The 24,332-nt window shown below is 40.1% G+C and overlaps 1 protein-coding gene across 1 annotated transcript in view; it reads left to right on the top strand.

The window, feature by feature from the left end:
* kirrel3b (kirre like nephrin family adhesion molecule 3b) overlaps nucleotides 1-24,332 on the top strand; it is a 53,905-nt gene that overhangs the window by 28,272 nt on the left and 1,301 nt on the right. The window contains exons 5-14 of the mRNA XM_028419685.1: nucleotides 898-1,003; nucleotides 8,012-8,160; nucleotides 8,304-8,431; nucleotides 9,191-9,317; nucleotides 15,813-15,913; nucleotides 18,203-18,413; nucleotides 20,162-20,257; nucleotides 20,729-20,812; nucleotides 21,089-21,198; nucleotides 21,900-21,986. Of these exons, the coding sequence (XP_028275486.1) occupies nucleotides 898-1,003; nucleotides 8,012-8,160; nucleotides 8,304-8,431; nucleotides 9,191-9,317; nucleotides 15,813-15,913; nucleotides 18,203-18,413; nucleotides 20,162-20,257; nucleotides 20,729-20,812; nucleotides 21,089-21,198; nucleotides 21,900-21,986 (1,199 nt within the window). The remainder of the gene's footprint in view (nucleotides 1-897; nucleotides 1,004-8,011; nucleotides 8,161-8,303; nucleotides 8,432-9,190; nucleotides 9,318-15,812; nucleotides 15,914-18,202; nucleotides 18,414-20,161; nucleotides 20,258-20,728; nucleotides 20,813-21,088; nucleotides 21,199-21,899; nucleotides 21,987-24,332) is intronic.

The raw sequence follows: 24,332 nt of genomic DNA on the forward strand, positions 1-24,332 counted from the left end.
TGTGTTAGGTAAATAGCTGTTTGTTTCACATGGGGCAGGTTTGATATGGAAATAAACACGTATCTTCAAAAAGAACCCCACCTTTGTCAATTAGGATGAATTAAGTTGTTTATTGAATTTGCATAATCTCAATTGTAAGAACTGTTTTAATTATTCTGTATCAGTAAGGTTGTGTTCATTGTTTTAATTGCAGTGGATTGCACTATGGACCGTTCACTGTTTGCAAATTGCCATTTACTGAAACTCATTATCAAGTCAAGTTTTCCTTTGATTTGCTCCTTATAACATTGCTAATGAATATATGAGAGTAAAAATAGCACTCTACTCCCCACACCTGTGAAATACACCACAGTGTTTATTCAACAACTGGGTCTAGACTCCTGGTGGGTGGCAGGAATATTAAGATAGGGCATTGAATTATTCAGGAATAATTGCCCATTATTTGGGAGAAAATGCTGCCACAAACTGTGATAAGTTGTCACAACTGTTCTGAGCACTATTGTAAGATAATCTGAACAAAAAAGACTTTCACCTAGTGGTTTTAAGTAGAGCATATTTACCTACAATTTGTGGGGTGCTGCCACATAAAAGGCTGCCAAATCATTTTTGGGTCAGAAAACAAAACACTTTTTGGCAAATGTGGATCCCCTGAATAACATTTATTTTGTATGTGTAGCTTTTTTTTCTTGTATGATTGCAGTTTTTTTGTGCTTTTTACAAGACGTCTATATTGGCTCCCCCTGCAAAATCTTTTATATACATGTGTGTATGTGTGTGTGTATCATCCATGTCAACAACAAAGTGTTTCTCTCAGGTTTACAGTTCACTGCAGCGTGTTTGAGGAGGCTGTGTGTGCTGTAATTGCCTCTCTTTGTGTCTCTATGTTGTTCTTTGCAGATCTCCCTCTTGTCAATCTCTCAGTGGAGCCTCAGCCTGTTCTGGAGGGCAACCTTGTGAAATTCCACTGCTCCGCAAAAGCCAACCCCCCTGTCACGCTATACAGGTGAGATCATAAAAAAAAGTGTTGCTAGAGGTTCTATAAACAAGTCACGAATGTACACACAACATGAAAGATTCAATCTTCAAGGCAGAATGGGTCAATTGTTGATATCTCCAAAATCAAATATAAGTGGGTTTGGGTGCAATAGTCAAAATGTGTGTTGGATGGTTTAATCATCAAAACTGTGTGTGTAAAAACAGACCTTTCATGGCCTTAAACACAATTTTCCTGGCTACTGCGGTGGTACATGACCTTGCATTATTTCACACAATCACTGGAGGGCACACGTAGCTGCGTATACAATGGTTGTTTCAGTTGCAGGATTTTGTCACCGTGTCTGCGTGTCTGCATACCCGCTCACTGGCAGCTGTTGCATGGATGTGGAAAATGTAAATTTGGCTTCAAAACTCGATCTGTACTGTCATTTTTTTAGTGACGCCGGATTTAACTTACGAGAGAAAGTAAGGAAGGTGCAATTAACTTAAAATATGGGGTCTCATCTGATTGATGTTGGTCATGGATTATTCATCTTTAGTCAAATAACACTTCATTATTGATAGCATTAATCATTGTCAGACACCTTCTTATGCTGTCATGACACCCCTTATATCTGCCCACACACTGAAAGGAAGAGACAAAAAGAAAGAAGAAACACTGTCAAGCTCAAGCCTAAGATTTTAATGAAAAAACACCTCAGAACAAAAAAAAAAATCATTTGGGAAACCATGTCATGTTCCACTGGGCTGCAACAAAGCAATACAGGGGTTTGTAACAAAGCTGTTTGCTTTGTGATCGTATCATTTCCCTTGAACTTTAAATGTCCATCGATGTGTTGGAGGAAAGCTGAAAATATAATGTGCATGACATCTGATGAAGATGTCAAGAGATTGTGCAGAAAGACAGATCCCAGCAGGGAGCTGCAGCAGGGTTTGAATTTAACTCCATGCAAGTGTTAGTTTGAAATGACTCACTTATTTCAAAAGGGGGATTTTTACAAGTGAAGCAATGTGTAGTGAGGTGCATGACAAAGAAACTCACTCCATGGAAGTTTAAAATATAAATAAAAGAGGGTGAGCTTAAGTCAGAATTAACAAAAGCGGCAATGCTGCATTTTGAGGTAAAGTCTGGATAAAACTGCACATACCCAAAATTGGAGAGCAATAAAGACCACAGCCCTACAGTGAATTGACATGATTGACAAAGATATACTTTTGTGTTTATAGCCGTTAATGCTTCTTGATAAATAAGAAATAGCTAAAAAGATTATATATTGGAGAAATTATATGTTTGTCAGAAGAAGAACACAGACATTCTGTAGCTGTACAGCTGCTGAAAATTACTTACAAGTTCCCTCAGACAACATAAGTGGGTCCCATTTACTGTTATTTTTCCTGTTCAGTAAGGTGGTAGTTTTTGAGAAGATGTTTTCAGCTCAGTTATGTGAAGGTTGTTAGAAAAAATCCAATTCTGTTTATTTAACCTGAAGTAAAACCATGCTAAGTAAAGTCAATAGGTTTCACCTATTGATAAATCTACTGTCCTTTTCAGTGTCATAACTAAACCTGATCAGACGGGTGAATACTGTTTGTGCATGTCTGCAGGTATAACACTGTTTATAAGAGAAATAACCAAAAGTCCAGATTCTATTCAATACTGTTCTTTTTGTTAGTCATTATGTAAAACAAATAAGTCAAAATAAAACATATGGACAGTAAGAGGGGCCAAACACTTTTCAGTGTCCCTGATAACCTCTCATAAACAGCACATATGGCGAGCTGTTTATTCGGTTAGATCAAAAACAGTGAAAGACACAACAAAATAAACAAGTTCAACATTGTTCTGTGAGAGTTCTCATTTAGTCTGTTTGGCACATTTTAAAGCTGAAGTTTTGTACATCTCACATCTGTCATCACCATTAACAATAAAAAATGGACATTAATTATTCTCAGGAGTTCCTGTTTGACCCTCTAACAGTGCCATACACAAGCGATTTGTCAAGAGGTGGTTTTCTGTGTGGGAGGTTTTTATAAACTGGGAAAAAAAAATAAATAACAAATAAATGGAATTAGATCGATAGCAAAGAGAATTGGCTGGCTCTGAATCTGGCAGTAATGGTACTGGGAAATGAAATGGATGTACAACACACTCACAGGTGGCAAAAATACAGATGTTGCCTTTTTTTTGATGGATCCTGCCCTTTTGAAAAAGAAAAGGGGGAGGAAGGGGCAGTGAAACTGTGGAAAACAAGGTTTGTATTTGATTGTGTAGGTGCTCTGCAGAGACAGAACATCTGTTTCACCTGCAAAGGGATTTCACCTCTATTGTTATGAGACTGGATCAATGCTAGAATCAAACTCCTCCCCGGGGTATCAAGAGCTAAAATTCAATGGAAGTTGAGATGACTTTTTATTTTAGTTTTTCAAACTACAAATAAAAAGTGGTCAGAGGTTGATGCTAAAAAGAGACAATTTCCTACTCTCTGATTTATTTTTTTCACCTCATCTCTCTTTTCTCTGTCACCGTCTCTCAGCTGCCTGGCTCTCTGTTATTGACACAATCCACTGCAGGATTAGCCAGACTAATAACTTTCGGATACTTCAAGATTATATTCTTTTACCAGTTCTACTGTCTCCTATTTAGATTTATCTGCAGGTCTCACATGCACCATTGGTGTTCAGAGTATGGTGGACAGGGGATTTTCGGCCCTCATAATGCCTTAGCTGAGAGTCTTCGACTTGGGAGAGGCCCCCACAAATTCCCCCTCTAGAGAGCAATATCACAGAGGAGAGCAGGAAGCTGGTCAAGCAGTGTGGGGCCATTATTCAGTACTAATACACTCTGTCTACCCCAGATCAGATACAGCACAAGGACAGAGTAGTTCTTAGACGGATGGCCTCTTTTCCATTCCCAAGAGAGCCATCCATTCCCAATATGCACTGCGCCACTTTGCCATCCTCCGATTCAATGGACACTTGAGACACAGACCCAAGATACTGCAGGCACTAGTCAAAGGGATGGTGGCTGCTACTATGGCTCCTTTGTGATTGGCTGAGTCCATAAATCAGAGTTAAAACGTAAAAATCAGACATGGTCCTATACAGATGCCTGAACATTTGCCGGATTATAAAAGGGAAAGAAAAGAGGGAAGAAGAGGACTTTGTTTAGAGGTGAAAGGGTTGAGAGGGAAGATGAAAGTGATGCTAACAATGGTGAAGAAAATAAAAGAGTAATAGGCATGTGTTTCAGTCAGCGCTAAGGGAATCAGGACACACTCTAGGAGGGAAAGACAAGTGGGTTGGAACATCTTCATTACTGTTTATATGCTGGTAGGAGGGATAACTGGCAAACATCACAACCACTCTCCCACCATCTGATGAAGTCACAGAGGGTTTTCTCAGATCCAAACATGAATCCACCAGAGAGAAGAGAAAGAATAACAAACAAAGCAAATCAGGTCCCTCATCTGCACATACAACCATGCACACACAGCGACAACAAAGCCCTTTCGTTTGCATGACTCTGCAACAAACAACACAGTCCTCCCCATGTTTGGTGCTGCTACAGTTTGATTGTTTGCTTTTGAATAACACTACAATCACCATATCTCCATTCTTTGGTGGTAGGAAGTAAACTGATGTGTTTCGCCACATGCTAACATCTGTTTTTTTGGACATGACTACAATTCCATGGCAACTTCATGCTTGAAAATCACTTGTGAATGTGAGAGAAAATGAATGTCCATAAAAGGTTAAAACCCAGTAAAAATAAATAATGTACTTACTTTCTGCATTCAGCATTCACATCAAAGTGAGACTTTGAACTGCAATGATCAAACTTTCCACATTCACAAGTACGCAAGGGTCCACAAGGGTCTGCATGACTAAATTTTGTCATCAGTGGGCGGACACTAGCACCCTTCAATTTGTTGTGTAAAGACAGCGTGACCAACAGTTACAAATACACCAACTGTGCATAAGCTGTGGATGGCTGACTTTGAAGAGAGGCTGTCATTACTCACATCTGTATGAACTTACTTTGAGATAATATAATTTAATCTGTAAGGAGAAATTGGTCAACGTGGACTTTTTCAGTAGATGCGTATGAACTAATGTGTGTATATAATGTTCCTTAAAGTAGATCCAAGACGAGAAGTGAGCATCTGGTGTATCCCTAGCTGCTCATTCACATATCCACATGGGATTATGATCACGAACTGTTAGGTTGTTAATAGCACCGAAAAGATCAGCGTGACACTGGAATGTAAAATGCTAAGAAATTCAAACTTTTTCACACTTATCCGTAACTTTTAAGTGTTGACGTCCACATCACAGACATGCATCCAAGAAATCATTTGTACAACTTACTTCAATTTCTTTTCGAGATCATAAAATAGCTCTGCAATTTATGTCCATGACAAAATGGCTGCATGCAATATCTAAACCTGCATATTTATATTCCACAGAGAGTAGTCATCACTTTCAGTATGCATGGAATGGCAGAATAGTACGGCTCTGTGCTGTGCTTAACCATGCTGATAATAACTGTAGGGCCTGATTTACTGTGAGACTCGATGCTGATGGCACAGATACCTGTCTAATTTAATTGTTACTGCTTTATTGCCTTAATCACATTCAGCAAATACAACCCCCACCCCATCATCATCATCATCATCATCACTTTCATCCTCTGCATCCATTAACGGCAGACCTTTTATCTGTATAACAGTGTTAGCTTACAGACCCATGGATAAACACACACATTACCCCGATGTGTGTGTGTGCACACACAGAGACGGCACACAGGATTCACACCCTTTGTCTGAATCAAATCCCTGAGTAGGATACAGGAGTGTAAAGTGAGTCAGCTATTGAGTAAGCTTTGCTCTGGCCCTTCTAACCTCCCAAAGGGAATGCAGGTGTTTGTGTTACCCTGGGCCGGCTATGTTTAGACATGAGTCTTGGACAAGGCCCAGCACACCAACAGAGCTCCCATGCTCCCCTGTGGACGACGGCATTCTGTCTCTGCTCCCTCTAACACTGTCAAGGGCTTCCAAACCTGGCAGCCGCAAGCACCGATCGGGAGCAGCCGGCTGCCTGAACATCTGTGCTTACCCCATAACGACTCCTGTAGTACTGTATGAGCTGGTAAAATGTAGGTGGAAACACTGACATACTCTTAGGTCTTTTTCTGCCTGCCAGCCTAAATCTGTTTTTTTGACACATCCAGATTGTATCCAGATTGTTTTTAGAAGTGTGTTTTGCATCCATTGACTCACAACACACAAAGACAGGACAGACAGAGAACAAGTGAAAGAAATAAAAATTGTCACATTGAAGGATTGCAAAAGTCATTAAACTACATATACAAAAAAAATGCATGATGGCTAGCCAACATGTTAATGTATGTAATTGCTAATGATTTCCAGGTTAGCAGTTGTGGATCTTTTAGGCTCATCTGATGATCTTATGATTTTCTGATCACTTTGACGCAAAGTTACAAAATTCATTTATTCAGTGTTTCTGAGAGCAAGAGTAAACTGTTAAACTCATCAACAGTTTGCATTCCCATCATCATCATCATCATCACGATCTTCTTTGTCATTACTATCGTCATCAACATCCTCCTATACCGTCATCCTAATCATCGTCATTATTGTCTTCGTTGTGATTACCGCAACTGTGTAATTAATAACTTACTGATGATCATCATCTTTATCATCACAGTCATATGAACAGCAGCTGAAAATATTCCTAATGGTATTCATATTCAGAGACACAGTGTTATGAACATCTCATCATCATTAACATATTGGTTTTCATGTTCTTTTAATCTGTCAGTATGTAGCATCTACATGTATTTGTACTGCATGTGCTAATATTTGGAGAATATTCTGCTACTCAAATAACAAGTCTTCAGCAGATATAAAATGTGTAATTTCTCCCTGAGTTATCCAGTGTTTAGAGCTCCACTCCTACTACTCATTCAGACATTATGTGGGGGGAAAAAAAACACCTGTCTGCCCTAAATTCAACATTTTTGGAAACACAGGTGTTGCGGAGCTCTCAGCTGTATCCTTGTCACACAAGAACACAGCTATGAAAAGATCTACTATTTAAAAAAAAAAAATCCCATGAAGCCCAATTAGAATTCTGCTTCACTTCACTTACTGATTGAATGAGGTAATCTGTTCTCATTTAAATGATAGCGTTTCAGTCAAGCATGGGGCCGGCTTAGTCATGGAAAACAAATGAGTTCCCTATCCCATGAAAACTCCTCTCCGTCCTGGCAGGAATATAAAACGGAGACAGGTTCCGCCGTCATTGTTTTCATTTGCCACATCAGCATGCAGCCACATATCTATTGCAGAGAATATCAGCTTGCATGATGCATTGTGTGTCCCACAGCACCGTCTAAATTTTCCAAAGAGACCTAACGCACCCGCAGATACCTTTGCTTCATCTTTATAAATGGGCCCTGTCTGTTGAAGCAGCAGAGAGCCATCCACGCCATGCGGAGTGAGACGCCGCTGCCCGTGACATCATAAAAGTCTCACCTAAACGCGCGGGGAGTGTCTGTTTCCCCGGCAGAAAAGCTATCATTCACACAACACAAACAGATGTTTTTTATGTGATCCCATGTCAATTTATTACTGTCAGCTGTTGTGTTTAATACAGTATGTGTCAAGCAATGTCTTCAAAGGTGGAGGAGCTACCCATTTGTCATTCTGTGATTTGTTTTTCTTAGCTGGCACTCTGTGCTGCACTCTCTGTCTGGCGTAATGAGGAACGTGCTGTCTGCTCTGAGTTGCCAGGGAGCTTGTCACAGCATGGAGGGCTGCCACAAAAAATATGCTGAAGCCAGCAAAGAAAACCTGCCCCAGAATGATGATTTATTCACACAAAGGAACACTATTGACATAAGGAGGTGTGAAAACCCGTCTTAACGCCTTTTCCCCTTCTCCTTCATTTTTCTCCATCTCTTCTTTGTGCTACATTCTAATCCTCACACCAGGTGGGCCAAAGGAGGGAGTATAATCAAGGAGGTCTCTGGAGACACCTATGAGGTTATTGTGGACCATTCCTTCTTTACAGAACCAGTTTCCTGTGAGGTTACAAACCCTCTTGGCAGCACCAACATCAGCCGGAACGTTGATGTGTATTGTGAGTGCCTCCTTAAGTGATTCCATAATATCTGCCTAATGCAAGGTTGATGATGTTTGCCATCCTTTTCACAGAGTTTCAAAAGCTGGAGCCACGATACTTAGTTATGGATGTATCATAGACAATTATGTTTCTTTCGATAGTTGGTCCTCGCATGGCTGCAGAACCTCAGTCCTTGCAGGTCGACCTTGGATCTGATGCCGTGTTCAACTGTGCTTGGACAGGAAATCCCTCTCTAACCATAGTGTGGATGAAAAGGGGATCTGGAGTGGTGAGTATATTGGTTTGCACTGAATGAGCTTTGTACAGAATACAATCACATCCCATACATATTTTAAAGCCGTGTGAGACTTTCTTTTAGCCGCTTTCAGACATTAGATACAAAACATTGCTGGCTTCATCTGTCTGTTCTAAAAATTCAGTCATAGATCACCTTTGTGTTACAGTGCCAGGCTGTGGTACATGTGGTACTGTGTTGGCCTGATATGTGATATTTTAAGTTGTTCTGAGCCTCTTGCATCTCCTCCCATATTTCTACCTGCATGGATTTTACCTTGTGACTGTCGGGGGGTTAATGCATGCAGGTCAGACTTGTGCCAGGTTCAAAGTAAAAGTTCCAGTTCTGATCAGGGTGCTCATTCAGACATGATTCTGACACCAATCAGATTAGTAGATGATGTTCCAAACGTCCATGGCCTGTATCATAGCCATGTGGTTTGATAGTCCATTATACCTAAAAGCCATTATTGTGCCAGCCTCTTGGTGACCGACTCTCACATGCGATCTTTTGGTTTGAGCCACAGACTCATTTCACCTTTCCTTTTGTCAACATCAAAGGCCAAAGCCTTAACTCCGCCGAGCTCAGACCCTAAATTGGATTTTAATAATTGAGAAGAGGTGCCCTTTAAGGTATTAAATGGTCTGTGTGCTGCCTTGGTTTTTTCTCTTAGCGCTGCCTTGTTGCCCATCATAAATGCAAAGGTGCTTTTGCGGTCATTGCATTTGATGATCTTTGACTTTTTTGCCGCAGGTTCTTAGCAACGAGAACCTTCTGACACTGAAGTCTGTGAGGCAGGAGGACGCTGGGAAATATGTTTGTCGTGCGGTGGTCCCTCGTGTTGGAGCAGGGGAGAAAGAGGTTTCTCTGACTGTCAACGGTAAGCTGTATCATTATGTTACTTTCTTACTGTTTTTGTTGACACAAACCGTCCTGATGCTCTCCTGTAAAGCTGTCAGAGACACACACATGCATGCATGAAGCTTGAGGTCTGGGGTCAGCACTGGGAAGAAGAAAGCAATTTGTCACAGGTGCCAGTTATCTGTAGTTTACATACAAGCCCTCCATTTGTACATTTATAGACCTTCCAACAGAATGTACTGCTGTATTTTTCATTTATTTAATCATTTTCTTGGTGACACGGTTCATTTTACCAGACAGGCAGAGGAGCAAAACACACAGGGCAGCAACGTGGTACAAAAGGCATGTGAATTAATTTTCCTAACAAACATAACACCATTTGATCATCGTGACGCCCTCAAATAAATAAATATAGACATAGCCTTTTCAAGATTTGGTGGTACATTCCATAAACAGGTGAAATGTACTTAAATGCTAATTATATTCTGCATGAGTCACAGGGAAGCTGCCTTTTCTGAGGCTCTGACTGACTAATGAATACCAGCCTTGGTGGGAGACCTGGCAACTCTCAAACAAATGACTTCATTATCAGTGCTTGATATTCACGGAGCATGCTTCGGTGTGGCAGAGGTTCTCAGTTGTGGGATTTACATGTTTCCTATTTTCTCTGCGTCCATATAGAAGGAACCTGTGCCAAATTGAAAACAAAAGGGACAGAAAAGGTTTACAATGCTGGCAGCGTGGCACCCAGTTAATGCTCACAGTATATCAGTGCACATTCTGAAAGCTAACAAAGGAGTTTGCCTGTAAGCAACACTGCTCCTGATTTAGGGATGTAGATACATCAAGTAGTGAACAGTGTTTTTAAAGATTTTCTTTTCAAAATCCAGACGCTAACTTTGCATATCAGAGGGAATGGGATACCAGCATTCCCTCCAGCACAAGATCAGAACCATGACTTTCTATGAACTGCGCTGAGCCCACTCAGTCTCAGCCAGAAATTCAACTGAAATCAAGGCAGAAGCAGCAAATTCATGACTAATTCTATTGTCTCCCATTCTTTTGATAGCAGCCCATACTGGCATCCTTTCTTTAGCCTTAATATGACTGTATCTAATGTACCAGTTTATTTTGATGCATTTCTTTTCTGCTCATGTAACTATGGAGATTGTGTTGTTTTTGAAAATGACGCCATGAGAGAAAGAAGATGGATTGCTTTAATAAAGATTATAACACAACTCAGAGCACTCAGAGAAACATGCAGCAAAGGACATTCAAAGCCCTCTTTTCCTTTTTACCCTTCTGAAAAATTTAAATTCATTTCTTTCTTTCTTTTTCCAAACCGCATGAGGAATCTTGAGTCATTTCTTAGCCGCACCTCGAGGCGAATCGGATTGTCAAACTTGTGAAAGTGCAAACACTGTGGTTGAAGTGGTGGCATGTGTGGGAGCTCTCTCCCGAGAGTCATTGATTGTCCTATACCACAGTCTCATCCGCAGATGAACAGGGGCGGCCCTCACCGCTCATCAGGCTGTAAGCCCAACATCACTGACAGACAGCGGGGCTCAGCTGATTCACTGAAAATCACTAGCATGACGAATAAGCGAGTTCGTTGTTGTTGTTGTTCTGGTGCACATTCTGGTGCGTCAGTGTCTGCTGCTGCTGCACATTGGAGTGTTTCTTTGCTATTTGTTTACCCTGCAGTGATCTCCTCATTCCTTAATACCATCATTTAAATTACATGTGTTTATAATTTGTCATTCCCTCTGTCTCTTTCTCCCCGTGTCGTTTTGTGTCACTGGCTCCCACTGTGGCACGCCGCATAGACATGAGGATTTCTCTTTCCCTGGGGACGAATGTAATTTAATTATAATCAAACAGCTAGCAGGGGAGGCAGTTTGTGTTTAAGTCACTAATGGATACATATTGCTTACTCTAGTCAAATATTTTCCGAACAGGAAGCTTCTCTACAATTTATATGCGACCATCCTGTGGCTGCACCTACAGAGGAGGGCCGCCGTGCACTTCCATGCGTGTTATTATTTATACAATGTACAATATATATGCATGTTTTTTTTTTTATTTTATTCCTGCCGCCGTCCCACAGCAGTTAAAATAAGAGAAGTTATCTGACATGCTTGAAAGGGTTTAGCTTTTAACTTAAGGACCGTATATACACGCAATACATACTAATTAATCTATCCATCTGTGAGAGCAGACCTCCATTTGTGTTTGTGTGTCTCTGGGCAAAGTAGTATGTATAATGACACACATACAGTACTTGGACAGCCTAGGGAGAGAAAACCCATTACCACAGTAAGGTGGGGGAGGTGGGGGGGTGCTTCCACAGAGCACTGGGTTGTTACAGATCTTTTTTTTTTCTGTCGTTTCTTTTTTAGACAGTCTTTTTGTGCCTAGTTAATTAGCATTCCAGCCTTCTTTAAACTGCCAGTGACACCGTATATGAAAGAAAAGTGCAAATTAATGAAGGAGAAAACTGCATTTAAGATGTAGCACATTTTATCTGACCGGCTATATTTAAGCATGGTGAGATGATACGATCTGCAAGAGTTTTTGAAGACTTTGAACTTTTCCCTTATGTGTACCTCTAACACACACACACACTGCTTAGGCAATATTATTTATATGTGAAAAATATCTTTAATATATTCTCTCCCCATAGTTTAAAAGCTGCAGTACAGCTTGTGTGGTGAGGTTTTACTACCAGGGTGGATCATTTAGTGTTAAGGTCAACGGCTCTAGGGGATCTTTTTACTGTATGTATCAGGGAGGGCAGAGCAAGTGAAAAATCTGGACGTTCAATGAAGTGAAAAGAAGGTGAACAGAAGACATAATCATATTCAAAATACCAGTTAAGAGAGTGGAAAGTAACATTTTTATTTTGAAATATTTACTTAAATTACAATGTTGAGTGGTTGTGTTTCATTGTGTTTATTATACACAGGGTGGCTACACCCTGCTTCTTAGCAAGTAACTGATAGAACTATTTGAGATTTCTTTCTAGTACTGTGATAAATTCTATACTCTGCTTAACAGTGCTAATTAGATCAGCTCTCCTGCACATTGCTGGGATCAGCAGGTTGTTGTTATTATATCCTGTTTCTGACTGATGACAAGCGTTCTTCTGTGTTTATAAATAGGACATCAAACCAGACAGTGTCTTTTAATCAGAAAATACCCAGTCACTTGGATGGTCAGTATCGTCTATGTTTAGATAATGTGCCCTCATTGGCAATGATAATGTTGCATATTGGTTTTGTCCAAGCAGCAACCTCCCAGACTGAAAAATGGAGCCCATTTGGGCCCAAGTGTTAAATATCGCAGTTCACACCGCAGCCTGTAGGGGGCTCGCTCCAACAGTGATTCAATCCTCATAGACTACCATGTACCAATTATACAGCAGCCAACTGCCCATGTGTGGTAGGTGTTAAATAACATTTATTTATGTATTTATTTATTTGTTTCACCTGACTTTCACTTTTTTTAACTGACACATATTACAGAGAATAATGTTATTAGACTTTTTTCTATTGTTGTGTAAAAAATCAAAGTAATCCAAGAAACATATTAAGTTCAAACGAGATCCTTTGATCCTATGCATCCTCACATACTTAGCTTCTCCACAAAAACATGTGTTTATGTTGTCTAATCAATTTAAGTGTATTGTGTTTTATTTCAAATGTATGGTTGTGTGCATACTTTAAGCAAGAGGCTCTCCAGTGTTGAATTATGATCTGTTTTAGGAGTGTGACCCAGATTCTGTTTTTTTATGTAGATGTTTTTTTCTTCACATAGTGCAAAGATGATGTTTGGAAATACTGATTATAGCTGCAATTTTGGTTAAAGCTTTATTTGTGGCCAGAAGAGAAAATGATGAGTGGCCTGTGGCGGTGATACTGAGTTATTACTCTAAATGGGTTTCACAGTGTGAAGTGAAGATGGTATAGATCACGCTGCATGCAGGAAAGAAAACAAGGACAAAGTACTGTCTGGCTCCTGTTTGTAAAGATGTATTCAGCCAAAGCAGGCTAATGTGCTGAAGCTGTCAGAATATTTATATTAATATATGTTTTTAGAGATGATGTTACCTCAGCTGCCCAATCTTTTTTAGATCTAGCTTTATAGCCCAGTGTTTAAATAATTATTCCAAATATAACATATAACTGAATCTGATTTCAACACACACAGCTGATTTCTCCCAGAGGTAACTGTGGCCAGCATTGACCACCTCAGACAGTTTTTCTCTGTTCCAGCTGCCCTGTAGCTGTTTGCGATCTCTGTTATCACCAAAGAAAACAGGGAAATCAAAAGAGCTGCACTGAGGTAGAGAGGAAATGTCAAGCTGTTGTTGAAAGCCAATGCCTCAGTTTAGGATGGAAATGTAAGCCCTGGCATTTTGACTCCCACACCGATATTGTGTAATCACATTGCAATGTCCACTCCAGAGTTAACACCTCCTCAAATGAATGAGTGAAACATTGCACCCAACATTTTGATTACCTCCCCTGCTGCTAGCATTGATGTTGTAGTGCCACCCACCTCCCCAACTCCTAATGTTCTTGTGCTCTGATCACATCGTGCACACACGTACTTTTACACACACACACACACACACACACACACACACACACACATTCAACCCAGGCTGAGCCAGTGAGATAAAGCTATCTAATTATATTCCTCATTTGCAGTTCTGATCCATAGAATAGATCCTCCTCAGCCACTACCACCAGCCTTTTTGCAGCCTGCAAGCAATTGATCTTGCTGTGTGTTGACAGTTGGCGCTCATACTAACCACATACTTATGTTTCATCTTATAATCACAATTTAGTACATGCAGATCGCTTACACAAATGTGCCGAGGCATACTGTATCACACACACTCATCACATGTTGGCAAACCAGTGAAAGAAGGGGAACAGCTTTCAGCACATTTTTCTTAAATTGTCTACAGCATTCAATGTGCAGCAGTAGCAGCCTTCCAGCATCCTCCAGTAGCATACCAAGACACCATCTGGCAAAGTCTCATTAAAATGCTAATTCATTTTAATAAGAGACAGGTAATAAACTGCAATTATGTATCGTCAGAGAGATGGCAGAGAGCAGGAGTTTGAGGGAAGTCGGCGGGGATGTGAGTCGTCTCACTAATCAAGAAGATGCCTCACTTGCCACCCCCTCAAACCTACATTCTTAACCTTAACCATCACAAGAGATGCATAATGTTTGATTTTAACTGCTTTTTAAACAGTTTTTTTATTACAAAAAAAGGACACCAGCGTTATCTAGTGCGGCTTCTGTAGGTGCATCGCAGTGATAAGTCAGGTTTTAAATGTAACATGTCAAAGGTTAAGGTGAGCATCAGTGCTGACACAATCATATGTGTATTTGTACAGTTATGACCACACAGGGCTTAAAATAAATCAGCTATTTGATAAGAGGATTCTATTTCTGTAACCTGACTGAACTCGAGGCTTCTGATTAAAGTTCACAAAAAGGCGGTGACTTCCAGCCACCTTGGTTAACTCCTGATATTTCCTCACAACATTTCCTCTAAATTAACACTGATGTAACTATAATTTTACTCACAGTGAATCTTTTATGGCTTAAGGGGTAATGCGTGAGAATGACAGAATTGGGTTGTATGTGACATCTTGTCTTCATATTAGTGCTGTCACCTGGCGTGAGCAGCCTCCAGACCAGATGGCAAACAGACCAGTCGTTTAGGCCGAGCTGCCCTTGTCAGGCAAGATTTTGTTGCCTGACCAAGATTTAACATATGCTGACTTGATGCCCACACCTCCAGCAGCTCTTGTTGATTAAACCGGCCTTGTTTAAGTCGTTTGTAACACTAATAAAGCCATTTGGTTTAATCAGACCTATTTTTAGGGGGAGAAACCTGGATTACGCAGGACATTATTGAAGGTTATTGATAAGACAAAATAGAAAAAATAGAAGTCGTTTTTGTGCATTTATGGTGAGCTGGGGGTTTATAATGTTTATGTGCAGACCTACTGGTTCAGGGGTCAACTCTGCTGCAAGCAAATTGATTGAGGTGAAACACTGCGACAAGTGTGTTATCTCCCCACAATGGCATTTTCCCTTTCCATCTGTGCAGTCCTGATTACGCTCCAGAGAACAACGTTTATCTCAGTGGGAGAAATCAAGCCAGCCATAAATCAACAATTTCTTGATCCAGAATGAGGTCTAGGCTGCCACTCATGCCCTTTGTTCAGTCCCAGGGTGTCCTTGGCTAGATTGTTCTGAGGGATGAGGCATATCTCAGTGCAATACAATCTTGCCCAGGAGCCCCAAATTACTGCACACTTCAGGTGTTACTGCTCGGAACAGGAGACATTTAGGATATAATCTACCAGCAAGCACTCAATTGAGCAGAATTGTCATATGACCTGAAACTAAAAATGAATTTAATTATTCATGTTTCAATTTTTCTGATTCATCTTTTAACTTCTTTTTTTATGATGTTCTTTTCCAGGACCACCTACCATCTCCAGCACACAGACACAGCAAGCATTACATGGAGAAAAAGGGCAGATCAAATGCTTCATTCGAAGTACACCTCCTCCAGACCGCATTGTAAGTACATCTGGGGCAATTTGTCCTAATCTCACATTTTCCTGATTTCAATGTGACTGCAAATATACCTGAGGAGGGCAAATTAGAGCGTATAAAGACCACTCTTTTTAGATTGGTGCCTGAAATGTGACTGTATTCATCTGTTATGGACAGCCCACACAAGTAAAGATAAGAAGAATGTTATTGTATTAGCATTGTCTTTTGTTTTAGGGCATAACAATATAGGTTTAACCCATAAAGGGCTATTTAATGCATACTTATGTTGTCTAAGTAGATTCCATTAAGATTCATAGACCTTCTACAAACACTGTAATCTCCAAGCTCACATTGCACAGTTATTAATTTGTGTGTATGGGCATGTGTGTTTAGATATACATGCGGCTACTTGCCATACCGTGTATTTTTATTATACTCATTTCCTCAACATTAACTAGCACCGTACTTAATATCAGGCTTATGTGAGAATGGCCCCTGTGGAGGTACTGCTGCTGGGTTTGAATGTTAATCCTAAAAACATGTTATGAGCTATATTATCTGATGGGGCAGACAGTACATTTGTGGGGCCTCGGGTGTAGCCAGCAGATACATGTCTGTTCTAACTTGATGCAGATGTCAGTATTAGTCAGAGCAAAGAGACAACATCTACGACCACACAGTTTACACTCAGCTAGCAGTATAAACCATTACAACAACTATGTTTATATTTGTGTGTTTGCATGTCACATTTTGCTGCCACTCAGCATCTCTATCTTTAGAGACCTTGATGCAGGGGAAAAAAAGTTGTGTCCAATTTACAAGACTATACCTCACACTTCAACTACAGTTAAATTTCAATGTGTGATGTAACAGTATGATGCTTCATTTTCACAGCTCTCTCCTCGGTTGGCGTCTTTATGTCAGAGCTGCTTCCTGCTTTTTTCGTTATGTATAAATCTTTGTCACTCCACTTACTGAATTCTTCCCTTAGTCAAAAACAAGCAAATATGAATCATTTAATTCTTGCTACAGTCACACAAAACAAATGCACTCTGACACAATGAACAATAGCATCCATTAAAAAGTGTGTTAATTTATTATAGCGCTGCATAAATAAACCTACGGTAGTTAATTTCTATTGTTTTCCTCTGTTTCTCTTGCCACATCTCTGCAGCAGTGTTGACGGTTCATGATGTGTGAGGCCAATCACTTCCTCATGTTGTGCAGAATGTTGCATTTTTTGTTTATCTCCAAATATATATGTAATTAGTGTGTTTTGCTCATAAGACAATACATCCCAACACTCATGCATTACCTTCAAAAAGGTATAATGGTGTTTACATTACATGTTGGGTGATTTGTGTTTGAGAATTGGTTTATAAACGATTCAAATTCATCATTTTGCTGAACATCATTTACACCCAAAAACAAATATTACAGCCCAGTGTGGTTCTTCTTTAAACAGTCTGCTGTAGCCTGAGGCCTAAGAGTCCATTTTATGTTCCAGTTGGACCCACCGATGGGACCTCAACTTAGACCATTTTCTTTCTCTAATCAATAAGACAGGCAGTTATTTGATCGAATGCAGTACTTTCTTCTAGCACAGCCGAACATTATTGAAACAATACCTTCTATATTCTATGTACAATGCAATGCATGTGGCTTAATTATATTTATCGTCAGTTATCTGTGTTATTGAAATTTCTTTCATTCTTTCTTCATATGAGATGTATTGAAAATAATGCAGTAGCTCTTTGTTATACTTGCGCTCTCCCAGCAAACACTGCGATGAGCAGAGAAGTGCTTAAAGTACACACAGTTTGCAATTATCTATCAAGCATTAGCTCAGTCTACAAATCTCACGGAAATGGAAACGGAAATGAATCAGCAGCAAATGGGCAGTTAACAAACACGGATTTAACTGCAACATTTTTAAGCATAACACAGCTTTCACCCACCCACTGCATCTGTACAGTGGACTTCTTTGGATCACTTCACCAGCTGATCTGAGTGCACTGATACCGCCCTGTAGGAGAACAAAACATCCCAAAATATCTGTCAGTGTTAGTGTAGAGCACTGGGTTCTTCTGTCCATGGTCATTCTGTCTATCCATCGACAAGTGTGCTGTTAGCAACACAAAGAGCATGCCATGCAGTAGCAGGTGAATAATTGAAGAACACCAAGTAAAACACCATATTGCCCAGGCCCATGCCATTACAACAATTACAACTCAACCTGCTGTAAAGGAGGTCTCAAAGTCTTCTCATGGTTTATACTAGCTCTTTGCTTCTTTGTCCGATGTATTTCCACAGGCCTGGTCCTGGAAGGAAACGGTGTTAGAGTCTGGAACTTCTGGGCGTTACACCGTAGAGACAGTCAACACGGAGGAAGGAGTTATCTCCACGCTGACCATGAGCAACATAGTCCCAGCGGACTTCCAGACCATCTATAACTGCACCGCATGGAACAGCTTCGGCTCTGACACTGAGATCATACGCCTTAAGGAACAAGGTGGGAGCCAAGGTTCGACAGGTTCCACCTTCCTCTTCTTCAAATCACGTGACTGTGGTCCTGTAGTGATAGTAGATAGTGACCAAGCTGTCGTGTTGTTGTGTGCATCACTATGGTTGTGTTGCTCAGTGGTTGGTTGTACATCCTACTGTGTGAGATCCAGTTTGTAGGTTAATGTGCTACTTTATGACGAATCAGTCTGATTAATGATCAACTTTAAATGCATTTATGTTGCATCTAATTGAAAGTCAAATCAAAAATTGATACCAATGCCATACATTCCATCAGCAGCTGTTATTTTTTTTGTCCAATTATGTGTCAAGGCAATGTCTCAAGATTACCCAGAAGGAATCTCTTCAGATTTGCCATGAAGGTCCACTAAGATTTAAAATTTTAAACATTTATACGCTAATTATTGCAAGATTTTGCAAGAATGTCTAATAGTAGTCGGCTCTCTCCACCGCCTCATTCCTGGAATTACGACAAGGTCATTGTTTTAGTTAATACTAAATTTCAGGTAGGCTAATTGTCTTGGATTTATGTGTGGAAGTTAATTCCTCTTTTACACCAGTTTTATATACATATATATGCACTTAAAACTTTTGATTTAAAAGATAAAGATTTAAACTACTAATATGGACTCGGACATAAATATGCAATGTGGCAGTTTGGTTGAAGCACTCTTCCACAAGGCAGTATTTAAAAAAAAAAAAAAAAAAAACTCTATTAGAACTAAGTTGTTAAAATGTCATTTTACCAATCTGGTGCTTCATGATGGTAATAAATAGTTACAGTGCATGGCCTACATTCTGAAACGTTTGATGTACAGTAAATGTGGTGATGGCACAGATAAATTCTTTACAAATGAGTTTTGGGTTATAGTCAATCTCCATCTTCATTTGAACCGGTGACCCTTAGCATACACTGCAACATTAATATAAAATGCACTGCTTTATTTATTTAAAAGATAAAAAAAGAATACTTTTTATCTGCGACCTTTTCCCCTCTACCGTAGGGGGAAGCTGTGTTTTCTATCCACTTATCGCAAATGATAAATTATAAGCTGCTTATGTGAAAGTGACATTGATCAATGAAGACATTAAATGGGCTTTAATGGTGTAGGAAGAGCACTTGGTTGTTTGCAATAGTTTAAAAATGCGCGAAGGTCATAAATGTGCTCTGGTTACTCAGGTTCTCATTAAAGTGTGCTTTAATGAGGACCTTTACTGCCACAGCATTTTGTTGTATTCTTGGTGGTTTGGACTACTCTTCTTAGATGCAAACATCCACACAGGAACACACAAATACATCATGATTTATTGATGCATACACTCCATCAAAGGCCCTCAGTGAAATGCTTTTATTAAACTAAATCAAAAGTTATCAAACACTAGGTTAATGAAACAATATTTTTAGCAGCGTGTTTACCCTCGCTGATAACAAAAAGGTATTTTATTAGAATTTTCTCTTGGAACATATAGTTTGTTTTTATGTGCTGTTGTGCCTGCTTATTACTTGCACCTATGGAACAGTGTCAAAGTCACTTAGAGGGGAAAAAAATATGTTTTTTTAGTTCCTGTTTGTTGCAGAGACCAAACAGAGGAGAGGAGGAGAGCTGCTGCATGTGTGCTGGCAGCCTGTGTACACTCATGTCACATCCCCCTGTATTGAAAACACTGTTATGAATCAGATGTTTGATGTTTTGTTACTGTAGAAGGACATGTCTTTTTTTTTCTTGCTCCCTGCAGAATCTCTCCCAGTGGCGGCGATCATCGGCATTGCTGTGGGTGCTTTTGTGGCCCTCATCGTCCTCATGGGCACCATCGGAGCATTCTGCTGCACCCGCTCTCAGAGAAGTATGTCACCTTCCCCCCTCCCTGTCACATCCATCTGAAGTATGCATGCCAAAGTACTGCATTATCCCCCGTGCACACTAAAATATGTCCACTTATTCAAGTTCACATATTGATTACATTTAAGCAAAAGGATCGACTTCTAATTTCACAGATTTGCTTATTTAGAACTGGATGTTCTCTTTCTGACATAATCTGGAACATAGTGCCACCCGTAAGACAAGATGAAATGACTAGGTTGAGATGGACATCTTTTTGTGCTGCAGAGATGGCCAGATTGTGATCAGGACTCATTCCATGCAATCTCAGTCTGGCTGCATTCGCTTTTGAGGCTATTTACATCCTGCGTTATGTTCACTGCCACCCACCCATACACCAAGTGACTCAAGTTAGAGACAGTCAGCCACTGTCTCTATCCAAGAACCACACTGTGCTACTGGTCCCTTCAGCATGTCTATTGTCTGTATACTACAGAGGAAGCGCACCTGGTTATGCCCTCACTGCCCGTCTCCATCTGTGCTCACCAGAGAGAACTTGCAAGCAAAATTAAGACAGAAAGTAAGACTTTGTTATATGACAGTATAACATCAGCATTGTCCCAGACAGAAATGAGCCACCGTGGAAGGCTCTGTGAGATTGCATGTACAGTATGTGCGGAGAAAAAAAAGATGATCTTGTGTTGGCAGGAAACAAATGATTAATAATGTTGTGTTGTCTTGTTTTTTTGGTGGGGATATTTGCTAGATTCTCTAACACTGGGGGAAATTGTAATGCCAACAAATACAGAATTGTGTTTATCTAAGCTTATTAAAATGTACCTGTCATCTCTTTCAGATCTAAAAGGAGTCGTGTCTGCAAAAAATGACATTCGGGTGGAGATTGTACACAAAGACCACAATGCGGCACGGGAAAATGAAGAACACACCTCCATGAAACAACTGATGGTGAGTGTGAGTGTCACAACATACTACTTTCTGCTTTCTGAAGTAAAATCTTGCATGTCATTTCAAAGCTGACAGCTACATAATAAATGTACCCTGCAATCGGTATTAGTATTTTCTGCAGAATACATTATATCATGACTAATGGAAGAACAGAAAGGCATGCAGATTGTATAGTGCATGGAGTTTATATTTATCAACAAGATGCCACTAGTCCTATGAGCAGAACAGACCCCAATACATGTTAACTACGGAGATGCTGATGCATACAGGGTAATCCTACAGTGGGTGTACTTGTGGATCTACATGCCTCGGAGACACACAAAGAACTGTTTCCTCTTTTGAGCTCTATCAGTGTTTTGGTTATCATGTGGTTTGCTCCAGGGCTGGGCTATTTGTAGTTAGAGCTTTTGGATTACGTTTTCTTTCAAAATACTCAATACAGTCGGCACTTGATGTTAGAGCAGGGAAATGAGCTTAGCTACCTCACAAATCTGCATTTTGTAAAGATAAATAAAAGATACTCATGGATAAATTATTAATGTTCCCTGCCAGCCCCGAGTGAAGGTGAAGCATGTCTGACTGATATTAAAAAAGAGGAACAAGTGATAAAAGTTAAACCCATTTGCCTCAAAATGTCTTTTTTAGTCTGAGTAAAAGAAACTACGCAGACTCTTAGTATACTTTGCTTGATTTCTATGTAGGTTGAACGAGGAGAGTTCCAGCAGGAATCTGTTCTGAAGCAGCTGGAGGTTTTACAAGAGGAAGAAAAGGAGTATCAGCACATTAAGGTAGGACTCATGAACAATGTCAGCATGAAGGCATGAATGAAGGAGAAGGTAGGGTGTGTGTGTGAGAGAGAGAGAGAGAGAGTGAGAGAGATAGAAAGAGAGAACGCCTCAGGGGCAAATGGTCGTTTTCAGCACCGGAAACCAAAATAGCTGAGAAGCATTAACCCCCCCCCCCTCTTGTGATTTTTTTCCAAAGATAAGTCCAGAGGCAACATCAGTGCTGTTATAGGTCTAATTTTAATAATTAGTTTCTTATTCATTGTGGTTGAAGAAATAAGAAAATGGCGGGCCCTTAAACTTTTTCAGGTATCATGTATACCATACATACAGATAGATAGGAGCGGACTGCTACAGCATGCAAGTGATTTGAATCTCCTCACCACTGAACAGGCAGAAACACCATAAGCATGTGCTAAAGTGTGAGTCACAACCCAGGTTCAATATAGATCTGGTGGCAGGTAAAAAGAGACGATAATGCTATATTTAGAAACTTGATCTATGAGTCTGGCCCCAGTATTCCATCTACTGTTTGATCAGTGACATCCACTGCATAGTGTGTGTGTGTGATATATCAGCAGTCCTCGTGCCGACTTCAGACTGCAGATTCAGTGCCATTTATTGCTGCTCACCAATTTACATGGCACCGGATGATCGGTCTGAGCAGATGAGGCACTTTGCATTCAGTTGTCCCTTCACCTCTTAAGGCACTTTAGAACAGTAACTCCTACAATAAATGATCCACGTGTACTTTTACACAGCTTGTATGCTACAAGACTTTCTTATTCTCTCATCTAAGTAAGTTATTCACTGTATTAATTTAACGTTTCCTGTATTTTATTTTATCCAGTTACTCTTAAAACACAAATTGCCAGTGCTGTATTCTGTGCTTTTTTATATATATCTTTATTATTACAGGTTAAAAACATTTTGCACATTTGTTCTTTGCTATTCAGTTGTTTATTTCTGCCAGCTGCCATCAAAAGCACCCCAGTCTCCAAACCAAATGTGTTTACAATAAAAGCTCAGAAAACATGCAATGCCATGTTTTTTTTTTCCTATTAGCCTGCATATTAACAATTCTACCATGCTATGCCATTGTTTTCCATCGCTTTCAGTCAGTGTCTGATTACTGAAAGGTTTAGACAGCAAAAGTCACACCCATTCACAACATCAAAAGCTCCACTTTCAAGATTTTGTGATAAAGTGTCACAAGTCCCACCCTAACTAAAGCACCCAAAACTATGGCTCACATTTTCTGTGCTTTCATTATAATACTATTAAATCTGATGTGTGCTAACACAAAAAAAATGAATCTGTATATATATATATATATATATATATATATATATATATATAATCTGTGGTGAAAGTGTTTACTACAAGAAGAACCCCCCCCTGATGCTTTTGATGTAAACGCACTGGTAAATCAAGCATAGCGGATTATCCTGGCAACCTTTATTCATGTCTTGATAAATTCTCTCCCTGCAATTTATAGTTAACACAGATGATATCACTGGTCTCACCTTACATGATCAAAGTGATATAGGTGTTGACCATTGTCACTGCTGGAGCTTGTCAGTATCACAGAAACAAATTTTGTCCTGCTCGTTTGTCCTTTTGTCCAAGCAGTGTTGGCATTGGTTCCCTGGAGTGTGCTTCTGTTGTGTTTGCCTGCTTACCTGCTCCCTCCCAGGGCCAGATTTTGTTTCTATCCTAGTTAATGACAGCATGCATGAGGTGAGAGCGTGGGGGGTGTGTGGCGGGGCTGAACAAGAGATAAAGGCCAGATGCAAACAATCTCCCTGTCTGCTGTCTGATAATGACAAGCATAACGAGGATCCTCTCAGGTTGTCTCTCTCTCATTTCCCCATTATGAGCATTCTTCTTTTGGGATTTGCCACCATGCTCACTATGCTTGACATTCACATCCATTCACACAGGGACATGAAAAAGCACACACATGCCCTAACTGGACCCTTAGCAACTGCAGGCTGTCGGCAGCCTAGCACACAAACAAGTGGCAGAGCGATAGCCTCAGAAGCCATTTCAGTGCATACATGAAATTACAGCCACTACAAGCCTTTTAGGTCCAATTAAAGCTGGTATGTGAGTGAACTTTGCTGTGACACATTGGATGCCAAACTATGAATCATCAAGGCCTGCTTAATTAGCGAGACTCATGATTTTAAGGTTAACATGGAGGCTGACTAAATCCTTGCACTGTGCTTCACCAGTGTTTTTTGTTTTCTTCATGATGTACACAGCAGACTGTTTCCTTATTTATTCAGCAGTTTGAATGGTAATTACTGCCAGTTTGACCTTGGCTTCTGTTGAGCTATAAGAAGA

The sequence above is a fragment of the Parambassis ranga genome, chromosome 13 (assembly GCF_900634625.1).
Source record: "Parambassis ranga chromosome 13, fParRan2.1, whole genome shotgun sequence".
NCBI lineage: Eukaryota > Metazoa > Chordata > Actinopteri > Ambassidae > Parambassis > Parambassis ranga.